Source organism: Micrasema longulum, unplaced genomic scaffold, assembly GCF_059751315.1.
Source record: "Micrasema longulum isolate JH-2025_06_02 unplaced genomic scaffold, ASM5975131v1 h1tg000471l, whole genome shotgun sequence".
In the NCBI taxonomy this organism is placed as follows: domain Eukaryota; kingdom Metazoa; phylum Arthropoda; class Insecta; order Trichoptera; family Brachycentridae; genus Micrasema; species Micrasema longulum.
Window position 1 is genome coordinate 80,857 of NW_028277669.1, and position 13,792 is coordinate 94,648.

Here is a 13,792-nt window from a genome sequence, read left to right on the forward strand (position 1 = left end):
GGAAATATTCTCGGGATTCGCCCACAGTTAACAATCAATAATTTAATAAAATTGTTAGTTCTCAATGGTCCAACCCTCTTAAAAATTTTACTGACGGGTCCAAAAACCCTGAATCTGACTTCAGTTCCTGTTCTATAGTTATCCCCCAAATTGGCCATTCACATACATTCCTACTTCCCCTCAGTATTTACGGCGGAATGTTATGCTATAAATGAAGCTCTTAAGTTATGTAAAAATCTGACTCCCTTGTCTCCATTCGTTTGATCGCTGGAAACCCGACCAGATCCCCTGACAACCAAATTACATGCTCTATCAAAGAAGACCTGCTCGATCTCATGAATGGCGGAAGGGAGGTAATGATTGCCTGGGTTCCGTCACACCGTGGAATCTCTGATGAAGTTGCAAAGAGGGTCTTGCTCAATGGAAGTCCCCCCTTGAATTTCAACATGCAAAATTGCGATCAAATCAGTCAGATTAAAAAAGACAGTTTTGTTGGTTAAAAAAGGGAATTCGATATAAAAATATACAAAATTTCCTCCGACCCTCTCCCTGGTATCATGCCTACAAATTGTATAAAAGAATAGTCTCCAATATTGTTAGACCGGGGATTGGCTACTGTATTGTGAATAAAAATTTGTTAAAAATCAAGATTGTGGACATTCCTCGGTGTGAGTGCGGGCTTGACGAAGAATGCACTCACACCGAGAATGCGTTGTTTAGATGTCCCATTCGGGATGCATGTAATGGGAAACATTAATATAAATATATGTATTAAATTTATATAAAAATTGTATTTAGTAGGAATATTGTATCTGAATAAACTAAAAATAAACATCCTTTCTACACTAATCTAAATCTTCCCCTTCCTTTAATTTCATCTCATGTCTTGTCAGTCTTATCCCCAGAAGTAGTTTTGAACTTGCCCAAATTTATTATTTTAAAGGATATACATTTTTAAACTGAAATATATTTGCATTTGTTTTATTTTTAAAAAATGTTTAAAGCACATTTTAATATGGAACAAATCATACTTTTAGGATGGGTTGCTTTAACCAATTAAAAAATTAAAGTGTATTCAATATTATTTGAAATATCTCTCACCGCATATAAATTCAGGGCAGCACTGTCCGGCGGGCTTGGCGATCTGCTGCGTCTTGAGTCCGGGGGGGCACACGGAGGCCTGCGCGCAGGAGCTGGTAACGCACGTCACGCCGCCCTTGCCGCCCCTGGCGCCCTTCTTGCTGCACGAGCACGAGGTGCACTCGTCCACCTGCCACGTGTCGCCCGCGTAGTGCCCGGCCGAGTCGCAGGGGAAGCACTCGCCGTGTGGGATACAGGTGCCATTCAAGATTACCTGCAGCCGAGAGGAAGAATGAATGTTGCGATGTTAGAGAAGCTATTTCGTCAGCAGACTTGGGAATACGTACTGCAAATTTATGTCACGCAGTATTTATGGTATTGTTTCCAATGTTGACAACCTTCTATATTAGGGACATCCCTGATAATAATGTGTAATACCTAACTACAAGAAATTATTTATCACAGCGGGAAAGGTAGTTCTACCCGCGCGCCTGACGGGTGCTTGTCAGCAGGAAGGATAGAAATAACAAATTTCATCAGGGTATTTTATCTCAATGCTACAAATTACACACACACACACTTATAAAAAGTAAGATAAGTTGTTGTTACTCTTGCCCAACTCTTATGAGAAACATGAACACCTGGTGCGTTAGATGATTTGTTTAGTCGATGAGTTGATAAATTATAGCCGTCTTCTTTTCATACATTTTTATTATATGATTGGTGCCATTCCACTGGCTACATTTTCTGATTGTATTTTTATATGCACTGTTGTTTGTTTGTCGTTCTGCAAATGCGAATATAGACAAATACCTATATATTTTTATGACATGTTATGAATATATTTGACTTCTACTCGTATCTCTTATTCAAATATCATAAGCTAGTGTAATATGGATAATATAGAAATCTCCATTGATCGAGTTACTGCGTTCAATGGAGAATTCTAAGCGTGTCAAGTATAATTAAAATCGGTTTTGTAAGATTTAGAAACGGTTTTGAATAGTTTATTTTGGCATCAATAACTCATTTTCCATTTTTGGTGGAGATTTCTAAGTTTGTTCCTAATACTATATAGTGAATTTCATAAAAGTAATAATTATTTGCTGATTTTCGCCCACTGCGTTAACCTGTTACATTTTAGCGAAGCCCGCATATAGTGTGTAAAGGATTAGACAAAATATCACAGTAAACATACAAAAATTTTCAACATAACTTTTTATGAAAACTTTGAACCCGACGATTGGTCCCATGGGATTTTCAGCATACACCATTTACTGGTTTCACCCTAGGGGTAAGCAGAGATGATAAAATGACACTTTAATCTATCTTTGTATACGGACTTCGCTTCCTCTATGTTTAGGCATCTTCTCGTGCAACGTGAACGGCTAATTTTGCCTCCTGCAACAAATATTTATTTGCCTAGGTCGATTGTACCCCGGAATGTATATTTATGGAAAAAACTCTTAGCCATAGTGAAATTACCTTTCCTTCGGGACAGAAACAACCTTCAGTGCGGGGAAGAGTGCACAGGGAAGGTTTAGCAATATATTTCTCATAGTTGTCGCAAGTTATTTGACATCCCATCCCGCATGCTTTGTAGCTCAGGCCATTTTCACTGTACAAATAAAGAAAGCAGCAGTCAATATTTTCATGTCAAAGTCAAAATCACAAATCAACACACATTACGAGATATTGAGTGTAAAGTTTTAAATTGTTAGTATACATTTCTTAAAATAGTACTTAATAATAATCCTAATACAGTTAAATATCTGGGCCTGATTACAATGGGAAGTTAACATTTATCTTCAATTTTATCTACGAAGTAAAATTAAGTTTTCTGTATGGAAAGCAGAATATGCATACATTTTTTCCTTTTAAACTTGTTTAATTATAGGTTACCGATGAAGATACTTTAAATGTTCATGTAAATATACTAATTTTCACAAAAAAATACTGATTTTTCTTTATAGACAGTCGAAGATAACTCTGTAAACGTCCCATTGTGATCGGGGCCCTGGTCTTATAAGACAACGACAAGGAAGCCAAACCGAACCAAAATTTTATTTAAAATGTTTATGTAGTTCAAAATTTGAATACTGACACCTAAGTTTAGTAGTCATCATTTACAAATTTCGTAGTTCGCTTATCATAAATCACCATTTAAAATATTTTACTAGATATTGTTATAATCCCACCATGCAAAAATGGGTACCAACGAGAAAAGGTTTTTTTTTGATTTTTTCATTTGTTAATAGACTATTTATTAAAATAAGTTTAAAAAATAATTTTGAATTTTTATATATCATATTATCAGCGCAATGATTTTTTAAAGTTTTGTATTTCTGAAATAACTCCTTGTGTGAAGTCAAAGGTTTTCTTCCACTTTTTTTCTGTCAGTTCTGCCGATTGATCCGTTTACGGTAAGCAAACCGGATGTCTTCCACAGCTCTTTTACAAAGTAGTTCATTTTTATGAAATATTTTTTTTGTACTTTTTTTAAAAACTTTGCTTAGCAATTTAATGCTCTAATTTTTGTCAAGAATTTTTTTTGTATCCAATTTCCTGTACGGCTGAAGTTCCTTATTTAACCTACTCTGCGCAAAAAAGGTGTAAATAAATAAACTAAGCGATATTAAGAGAATGTACGGCGACAGAGCATTTTGATGAAAAGGTATTTGAAGATAGTTTTTCTGTCCCTCTCTCGCAGACGGTCTTGTATTATTCATTTCCGCACCCAAAAATGAATCAATTTTCGATGATATTTTTAGGTTCTGTTTTGCACGAACCATTTGTATGGGCAGAAGTCCCTCCTCCTCCAGTCCAGACAGATGCCGGCGCGCTCACACTGGCGGGCGTACGCCTCCAGGCTGACACACAGCCCTAGTTGCTTGTGGGTGGAGCACAGGTCCTGTTGGCACGAGGACAGGAAGGGCGTGGGGTCCACTACAGGATGGCACTATAAAGTTAACAGCTTTCTATAATACATTGCGTAATAAAATGTATTGATGTTGTTAAAAAAAATTATTAGATTTCCACCATTTTTAAATCAAATATTTCACATTTATCCTGCCGGGAATCGAACCCAGAATCTGAAATATGGTAGACAGATGTGCCAACCATTACGCTATGAGGTAAATTTATCCCCACATAATTTCCTTATCTAGGAATTTTACCTGAGAGTATCCATCCAGTCAAAAGAACTCATCTAAGATTCTATTTTTTTAAACGTAAATTCTCAATAAGATTCTGCGGAAGTACAGATAATTGACAGCATACAGATAGCGCGATGAGGATGTTTGGTGATTTTTTTATTTGTCAATAAATAGTCTATCAAACTAACCAAAAAATTTGCTACGAATTTTTAAAGTTTTGTATTTTTTTAATTACTCGGTGCGTGGCGTCACTAGTTCCTTTCGATGGGTTATCCTGATTAATGAGTTGGCTTCCCGGAAACCGGAAATCTATCACAGCACTCTTTTATTTTTTTTACAGAAGAACTTGTGACGTCATTTAAAGTAGTTCATTTTTAACAAATTACAACAGGGATGGAGAACATCTTAGAGAAAGGAATATGGAAGTCTAGGCATTTATAAGGCTTATGACCTGAATTAATCCATATTCTGCTTGAACAGACTTCCATATTTGTTTCTCTGTTGTAATTTGTTAATCTTAATGACTTCCTAAGGGATAATTCAGTTTTTTGTCTACAAACATTTTGGCAAACTTAAAATATTGTAGTTTATTTTTATAAATATAATTTTTGTATGTTTTAGAGAAACTTCCCCGGACAATTAAATGATCTAATCGTTAACACGTGTCGGAAAACATTTTTTATATTCAATTTCCCGAAGCACTAAACTTTCTTATTTATGTAAAAAAAAATAGCTACAAAATTGAAATATTTAGGCAAAAAAAACAAGAAAGCAAATATTATTATAGAAAAAGACTAAGTTGCAAAATTACAAATGGAAAATTGTATTTGTCCAAATGATTCATTGTTCGTTACAAACACAAAAAAATATTACAAAAGTAACTTTGATTTGGTTCATTGCTGCTATCCCTCATGCTTGTGTAGTGGGAAAACGTACTTTAAAATGTAATTGGTGCATTATTTACTTTTCCAAACTTAAAGTCATCCATCAGTTTGAAGCAGGGATCCTGATCAGGGGGCAGGGGCCAGCACTCGTCCTTGGGCTTCTCCACGCAGTTGTTTTCCTGGATGTCCAGCTCCAGGAGGTCCTCGGAAGGGGCCCTCCAGCCAAGCCCGAACTTGCGCACCGCCTCGGTAGAGTCGCCGGCGTCGTTGTCGGGGTCCCCGTCACAGTCCCCGCACAATCCTTCCATCTTTTTACCGTATAATGTGGATGGCACTTTGATGTTGAAGGCCATGTTGTGGAATATAGACGATACCTGACCATAAAATCGTACATATTTATTTAGGCAGACATTTTTTAAAAGTTAAACTACAACTTTTCGATGGTGTAGAGCACAGAACGCCATGTGCATCTGTATTGGAGTTCAATGTTTGTTTTGCATTTTTATTGTGTTGTTATTGAACCAAAGTTATTTCACATTCTTCTGTATAAAAGAAAGGAACGGTAAGTCATAGCAACATGAAACTTAGATAAAATATTTACTATTCTATACTATAATGTTTACTAAACTTCATAGTCCTAACGCTTCTTTATACCTCCATGAAAAATTTCAACGCTTATCAGTTCATGGTTTACCCCTTCCTTCTAATTCTCAAAGCACCCTCTTAATACCAATCCGCAATTCCCCTTTCTTCTCTGACTCATATAGTGTCCATGCAGCTCGACTGTGGAATCATCTCCCATCCACCATCAAACATGTTACTACAGTATACACCTTCCCCATAGTAGTTGCACAAAAATATAAAATCAACTTGCTGACAGGACACATGCTACGAATAAACTATGACAGTACGGGTACCTTCCAAAACTGGTAGACATTGAAAAGTCAATAAGCGGCCATATACTAATATTTATTAAAATGGTTGACTACAAAGTTTATGCTTTAAATATTAATAATATAGTAAATTTATTTTTCTTACTACTAAATAATGTAAGTTTTATATCTCCTAGTAATTTTGACATAACTTTTAGTGAAGTAAAAACAAAATTAAATAAACAATCATACCTCTAATTGAATTGAAGGAATCAATAGAGTTACATCATTTCCAGATATTTCTTGAAGATGGAGCCATTTATTGATGACTGGGTAGTGAAGCACTTTCATTCCATCAACAGTTGTCACAAGCTTTAACAAATGATAAATGAAATAACAACACATTCGTTTTACGATCTATTGAAAAAACTGTAAAATTGCTTGGCTTACCTCATCATCAATTTTTTGTATGTGCAAAGTGTGATTTTCATATATAATATGTAGCGCCACGGTACAGATGGCGTCTGGGTTGTTTGGGCACTCGCCATTGGTGACAAATACTTGAAAAGCGTGTTTTCCAGAAGCAGATTTGTCTCTTGATGCAATATAGGTACAGTTGCCATTGAAAGTGAAGTTTCGTCTATCGTACGTAACAAACTGAGGCTTACCAAATCCATCGCAAACGCCTAAAAAATTAACAGTAACGATTAAAGTACAAATCTCATCTTATTTGTTTATGTTTAATGTTGTGAACGGGTCTTACAATCTCGGCATTCTGTTGGAGGGATGCAGTTTTCTCCCTTTCGCACGAGTCCTTCGGGGCAGAAGCATCCGGAGAAACAGACTCCCGGCGTAGTGGGACATGGGTCTTCTTCTTGCAGGGAGCTGCAGGATAATTCACAACGTCGTCGGAAGCAATCGTAATGGACAAGCGGAGCAGAGCAAGTTGCAGCTGGTGAAAACAAACAAAAATACTCCGTAGAGATTTATTATTGAAGATTAAAGTTAAATTATGAGGCTCTGGTACTGCAAGGATCCGCAAAAATGGGGACTGCTGAACGCGACTGTTATTTCGGGAGCTAAGCAATCAAGGCAGAAGCAGGAAAGAGGACGACAGCCTATTTCACTGCCTTGTATAGCTTCTGTAGGTAGTTTAACATATAAACCAAAATATGCATCTAATGCATTGGAATCTACCCACAGAGGAACACCAAATCTAATCAGATTTTTTTTAAAGTTTTGTAAATTGATTTAATAAATCAGGTAGAATATTGGGCAAAAAAAAGAATGATCGCTAACTTCAACGAATGCTCTTAAGTTATTATAAATATGTCTATTGTTTTACATGCAGGTAATACAATGCGGATTTCATGGACAGCCAGATGTACAAACATATCTGTACTTCAGGAACTAGACATAAAAGAAAGACTAACATCCATTTGCGAGAAAACAATCCTGCAGTTCTTTGGACATATTTCCAGAGGGAACTCTGATAGTTTGGAGAAAACTATCCTTCTGGGAAGTGTCAAAGGGACAAGGGCGCGTAGACGTCAACCGACAAGATGAAGCGGCTTCGTCGCTGAATTACTAGAACTACTAGAAATGCCTACAGAGCAGCACAAGACCGTTCCAGATTAAGTAAGTCTGTCCACAGACGAGCCATGCCTGAAGTCAGGCGCGATCACTTTCAAGAGAGAATACAAATTAAATTAATTCTAAGGTAGAATCCGTCCAGCCCCAAATTGGTGGATAGTAAGTTTTGGTTTAAAAATTTCATAAGCAGAGAAGTAACATCAGTGCCCTCACTTATTCTTAAACTAGGTTGACTCAGTTAAGTCGGTGAGAATATTATTATTAGAAGGGCAAGATAGTGTACATTTAAAGACAATCATATTTCATCCAAGGGTTAGTTCGGTAGTATTGAAGACATTAATCAAACTTACGGCAGCCGATTTCAGTCCTCCATCCCTGTATATTAACAGTCTGGTCAGCTGCTTGGCAGCTTGTGACAAAAGTCTGCAGGGCCTCGCATAAGCATCCCTTACTCTTACTATTAGTGGGAAGAAGTGAGCCTTTAGCGGATCCTGTTCCTTTTGTGTTTGTTCCAGCATTTTGCATACACTCACACACCGCTTCCAGACAGCGCGATCGACTCTTATCGAGGTTCAAAGATGATGAACAATCTGAGAACATTTTGGAGCTGAAAAATAATGTTTTTATTTATGACAAGGTATTAATCATATTCAGGTTTACTAGCGAAAGGTCTTGGTGGATGTCCATTGTAATTTTCCTGGTTTTATTATACAATCTAGTAATAGTAAATAGGGTAAAGAAGGTAACTTGTATGGTTGTTAGTGTAAAGTTTTTTTTTTTTTTGATTGCTTACATCTATGGAAAAGCTATGTTACTATGGATCAGGGACACAATATTATTATGTAGTCAGTAAAAGGTAAAATGAAAGAAAATAACATCTTATTTTTTTATCACATTGGTTTTGTCTTATCTTGGAATGATTTTGTTTATTAGAAGTAAACAAATTCACTTGTTTTTATTTAACTCAACAAGCATTTGAAATTGGACATGGGTTTAAGAATTGAATATAAATGGGCGCCATTCACTTATGTATTTAACTATACATACTTACTCAGCGGTATATAAGGTGGGTGTATTGCCACATTGCAGAAAAAAAACACTGATCAGGTACAATATAAGTTTAATACTTCTGAGAGGGTGGGAGAAGTTGAAAGATAACCTACTTCTCGTTAGCTATGGCCAGCAATAGTATGATCCATCTGGTGTGATAGCATAGAATTCTATGCTTGAGAGGGCGAGGGCACTTCAAAGGCCCACCATGGGATTTGCTGTCAAATAGTTAATTCATCATTGTGAGCTCGAGAGACCACTACTGTGAACAGGCAGGCTCCACGAGACAGGGGGTTTTAGGGTGTCCCAGATCGTATTCACTGATGTGTGGTCAGGTGGCATTTATAAGAACTGGTTGATTGGTGGAGAATGTTGTTAAAGATGGCGTCATTTATTACGTAGGAAAATTACATCCATATAGTTTAATGCGAGTATGCTGAATATTTTGATGTGATGAAGGTAAAATAAATTTTCAGAAACATCTTACTAACCTTATGACTTTGCACATTTCCCAAGCTTCATTCTGCAAGTTGATTGGACAAGCTCGAGCTTCACACACCTCCGGGCTGTCTTTGTGTGCCCAACTGTCACCAAACTCTTCTGTAGAACGCGCAGGAGTACCGTCCGGCTTCCTTCGGTCGTCGGTCGGTTCGGCATTAAAGAAACCACATAATCCATCTACCCTCCCATACAATTTACCCGCTACCTGTGAGAAAAGGAAACAATTGTTAAAAAACAGTATTCATTAGTCAATTAAAATTACATGACCTTAACATAATTCCCAGGATGATCATCATGAAATATTTATGCATTTTACTTTGAAATACGTTATAGTTTCTGGACAGGCACCTGAAGCGCAAGATTCATCTTTTGACTGGTCGATAAATTTTAGCAATGCCATTGGGATTATGTTCAAATTACACAAATTGATATTTAAAATATCTTACCCCCACGCGTATATTCTTTTTGTTGTCATATGTCACCCAGAAGCCATATTTTGAGGAAATATAGAAAAGAGTATCTCCGAGTCGTGAGATGGCAAAGGTCTGTGTTTGGAAGCCAATCTTTCTGGTTTGGTCGACTGTATAATGGTAGCCATTGTACTCCACAGTGAGGTCTGGACGGAAGCGAACTTGGTCCTGCCCTTGTGATATCAACAGCTCGTTGACGCAAATGTCCTTAGTGCAATTTTTTTGAACTGAAAAAAGAATAATTTTTGTGATGTGAGGTAGATGGAATTCGTAAATGTCGTCACATTCAGCTTTGATGATATACTGTTAACTGCTCGAGGTGCATAGGCCACTGCATTAGTAAACCACATGTGGCGTATCACAATCATGTGTTATATGAAGGTAAGGTGATCGAGCTTAGGCCTCAGTCCAGGGACAGACCTTACCAGGGATCAAACCCGGGATCTAAAGCATGGTAAGTGAACGTTTAATAAAAAAATTATGGCAATTTAAAGGTTTTCATTTGATACTGTCTAGTAAAAGATAAAAAAGATCTTTACGAGTGACATCCCAAGTGTTCAAATCCGCATCTCTGGCGAGGATATGGTTACAGATGTCATACTGGAACTCTGTTCCGTCAAACGTGTTGAATATGCGGCAAGTCACATTGCATACTGCGTCACGGCGGGCGGGTGGCATACACGAGTATCTGGAAATAAACCATATCTATATTACATCGTCTGGGATGTTCATCATTGGGGCAACAAACAATAGGTACTTCTCACTTGAGCTGGGTTCAGACGAGGACAATACAATAAACAAGAAAATATTGTTCTGTCCCAGCTCCGTAAACAACTTCAAGAACGCAGGACAGGACAATGGGACAATACAACATTAGTTTACAAGCCGAATCTGCCATACGTTGGTTGAACAATGCTGGATATTTTGAATTTTTAAAACTGTACAGTGCTCCTTAGAACAGGTTTCACAAGTGAGGAGGACTCTTAAATTAATGTTGGATTTTTTTTTTCATATGGTTTATTAATAAAAAAATAATGTTTACAAGCACGTATATGCTTTCATATAATGAATTTTATAAATTGGAATAAACTTTTTATAAAAATGCAAAAGTGTTTACCTCGATAATAGAGAAAAAAAGAAAAAAAAATGAGTTTGATTTCAAAGCAGTATAATTATATATATGGCGATAATATGTCTCTACTCACTTGGGGCAGTCATACTCATCTACTTCCTCATTATCCATTGAGATGACGTATTCCGGGGGGCAACGTGGGGCGGGGCAGGGAGGCAGGGTGGGCTTGGCCCCCGGCTTGGAGAAGAGCGGCGGAGGAGGGCGAGCGGAAAGGCAGCGCCACTCTACGCACTCCTTAGTTGTAGGGGGCTCAGCATTCACGGGCTTGGCCAGAGTCTGACGCTGGAGGGTCATCTTGACAGGTCGGAACCCGGTCTTAGTGCCTAAATATATGCAAAATCACATTAAAACTATCGTCATCTGCAGCGAAGATTAAGACAGAGAAAACTACATGATGGTTGGATATTTTTTCGTGGTGGTTCGAGATATGAGCCTTGTGGCATACTAAAAAAAATATTATACACACCTCCTTTAGTTCCTCCCGAAGAGCCTCCATTAGTACCACCCTTAAAGTATTTTAGGTACCCTTTCCGGGCGGATTTGGTGGGCTGCGCAAATAGAGAGTCTGACGTCACCTGACCCTCATTTGCCAATTCCAAGTTCTTATATGAGGGTTTCTTCTCAACAACTTTATAGCCTTTGGGGCAGCTAGGTACAGGACAGCTAGCCTCTGTTACTGAAAATAAGATAAATTTATGAAGAAATTAGGTAGATGGAATTTTTGTTTTCCAGTTAATTGTAAAATATGTAATTCATTTTAAGGGAGATTTTTTATCAATACTATAAAAAAAGGAAGGATACAGAAATAGGTGTGATTCAATCTGAGTTAATCAAGTACTTATTTTTGTAGAGAATATCAAATAATGTTTCAATCTCGTGGCAAGGATTATTTAAACTCACCGGGTCCGTATACAAGGGGATGATGGACAGATTTCTAGTTGAGAATTTAATGGCAGAACAAGCCAGTGTGTGAGAACGCGGAGAGGACCAATTAAAAAAGAAACAAGCTTAAATAAACGGGAGACATCAATTTTGATGTAAGATATAGAGTTCTGAATGTTTAAAGAATGGCACGCTACCAGGTAAGTTTATCTTGTAATTATCTGTGTTTTTATGTCGACAAATCTCCTTTTCTTTACCTATAATTTTAATTTATGTATTAAGAGATTTCATTTGAGATGGCTAAGTGATATCGATAATTTGACCATTTTGATGGTTCGAACTTCGGACATCTGATCCGTGAGTCCGCAACGCTTGCCACGGGACCACACCCGAGTCATCGAATATAAATATATATTTTTTATTTATTTATTTATTTGACACTTTATATACATATACAATATATATACATATAAGGGCGGGCATATTGCCATAAGGCAATTTCTTCCCACCTACCCAAACCGTTTGAGAAAATTATAAATACAAGAACATATTGAATCTTACATTTTTATACAAAAATTAAAAGCAAAGATTAACAAAAATAAATATATCTAAAAAAAAATTAACACCAAACTATGAAGAGAGGAGAGGGGATGGGAAGGAAAGAAGAAGGATAAAAGAACAATTTAAATATTTAGATAGTGACATTTCAATCTTGACTTGACTTAAATGAAAATAAAGAAAGGGCGTCTCTAACATTAGTGGGTAGATTATAGACGAGCGAGTACTACTGTGAAAGAGGAGGCAAGAAACTTAGAGCGATGACAGGGTATTAAAAGGGTTCTCTCGTTACTAGAACGAAGAGATAGTCCGTGTTGTGAAAGAGGTTGGATGAGCTCTCTCAGATAAACAGGCGAAGTGGGATTATTTAAAATGTTTAAAGAAGTGATAGAATATGAATGTTTCTTCTATGCCTGATACTGAGCCAGTGCAGTTGCGTGCGATACTCGGTTATGTGGTCAAATTTGCGAAGATTAAAGATATAACGAATACAAATATTCTGCAATCGTTCTAACTTATCAAGCAATTCAGAGTTAGCATCTGGATAATATACATCTGCATAGTCAAGGAGTCCAAGAAGTAAGCTCCGGACTAATGTTTGCTTAACGTTAATTGGTAAGAAATTCTATAATCTTTTAAGTGAGTGCAAACCGCTATAAAGTTTACGACTAACTTCGTTAACCTGATCGTGACACCCTAAATGCTTATGAATGATAATAAGTTTTTGACTGAAGTCAGGAATGGAATTTCTGTACCATCTATTTTGAAAAGAGGAAGTGTGGGAAAATTCACTTTTGAATACATTTGTTTACTACCAACAAGTACAATTTGGGTTTTTGTTGGATTTATGAGAAGTCCATGTTTTTTTGTCCATGAAGAGATATGCTCGAGTGCAAGTGACATTACTCTATGTGTTTCAACAATGTCGACAGGTTCTAAATGAATATACAATTGCAAATCATCGGCATATAAATGGTACGAGCAGGGGAGGTTTTTTGTTATTGGATTGATAAAAATGGAAAATAAAAGTGGAGAAAGCACCCCCCCTTGTGGCACACCGGCGGTAAGATCAATCCAATCTGAAAAGACATCTGCCATTTTAACGTATTGACGACGTCCACGTAAATACGTTGAAAACCAATTTATCGCGGATGAAGATAGATTTAAGGACTTAAGTCTAGCGAGAAGCAGGTCAAAATCAACAGAGTTAAAAGCACTTCTAAAATCAAGTAGGACCAAAAGCGTTAGACGTTTATCATTCATTGCTTGTCTCATATTGTCAGTCATTTTAACTAAGATGGTAGTAGTGCTGTGTCCAGCTTGAAAACCAGATTGCAGAGGATCAAGTTGATTATGGAGTGTCAGATAACAGTTAATTTGTTTGTAAGCTATTCGTTCAATAACTTTGGAAAAGATAGGCAAAATGGAGATGGGTATGCCAAGAGACATTGCCACCGAGATAGACAGACAGGCTACCTCTGCGGAACAATGATTTGCTCGACGTGAAAAATTTTCTGTCGAAAGTGGTGGCAGAAAAAAATATTTTTATTATTTAGTTCGTCCTTGAACAATTCTAATGCATTTTGGTATAAAATTAATAATATTTTTCGTGAAT

General features: G+C 37.0%; 1 protein-coding gene across 1 annotated transcript in view; it reads right to left on the reverse strand.

Moving 5' to 3' along the window:
* Nucleotides 1-13,792, reverse strand: part of LOC148281306 (hemocytin-like) — an 82,614-nt gene that overhangs the window by 14,464 nt on the left and 54,358 nt on the right. The window contains exons 47-59 of the mRNA XM_088226908.1: nucleotides 11,204-11,413; nucleotides 10,811-11,060; nucleotides 10,145-10,293; nucleotides 9,582-9,832; nucleotides 9,126-9,340; nucleotides 7,935-8,191; nucleotides 6,755-6,943; nucleotides 6,442-6,677; nucleotides 6,244-6,363; nucleotides 5,200-5,493; nucleotides 3,870-4,039; nucleotides 2,566-2,698; nucleotides 1,102-1,354 (exon numbers count right to left, since the gene is read on the reverse strand). Coding sequence (XP_088083034.1) covers nucleotides 1,102-1,354; nucleotides 2,566-2,698; nucleotides 3,870-4,039; nucleotides 5,200-5,493; nucleotides 6,244-6,363; nucleotides 6,442-6,677; nucleotides 6,755-6,943; nucleotides 7,935-8,191; nucleotides 9,126-9,340; nucleotides 9,582-9,832; nucleotides 10,145-10,293; nucleotides 10,811-11,060; nucleotides 11,204-11,413 — 2,727 coding nt within the window. The remainder of the gene's footprint in view (nucleotides 1-1,101; nucleotides 1,355-2,565; nucleotides 2,699-3,869; nucleotides 4,040-5,199; nucleotides 5,494-6,243; nucleotides 6,364-6,441; nucleotides 6,678-6,754; nucleotides 6,944-7,934; nucleotides 8,192-9,125; nucleotides 9,341-9,581; nucleotides 9,833-10,144; nucleotides 10,294-10,810; nucleotides 11,061-11,203; nucleotides 11,414-13,792) is intronic.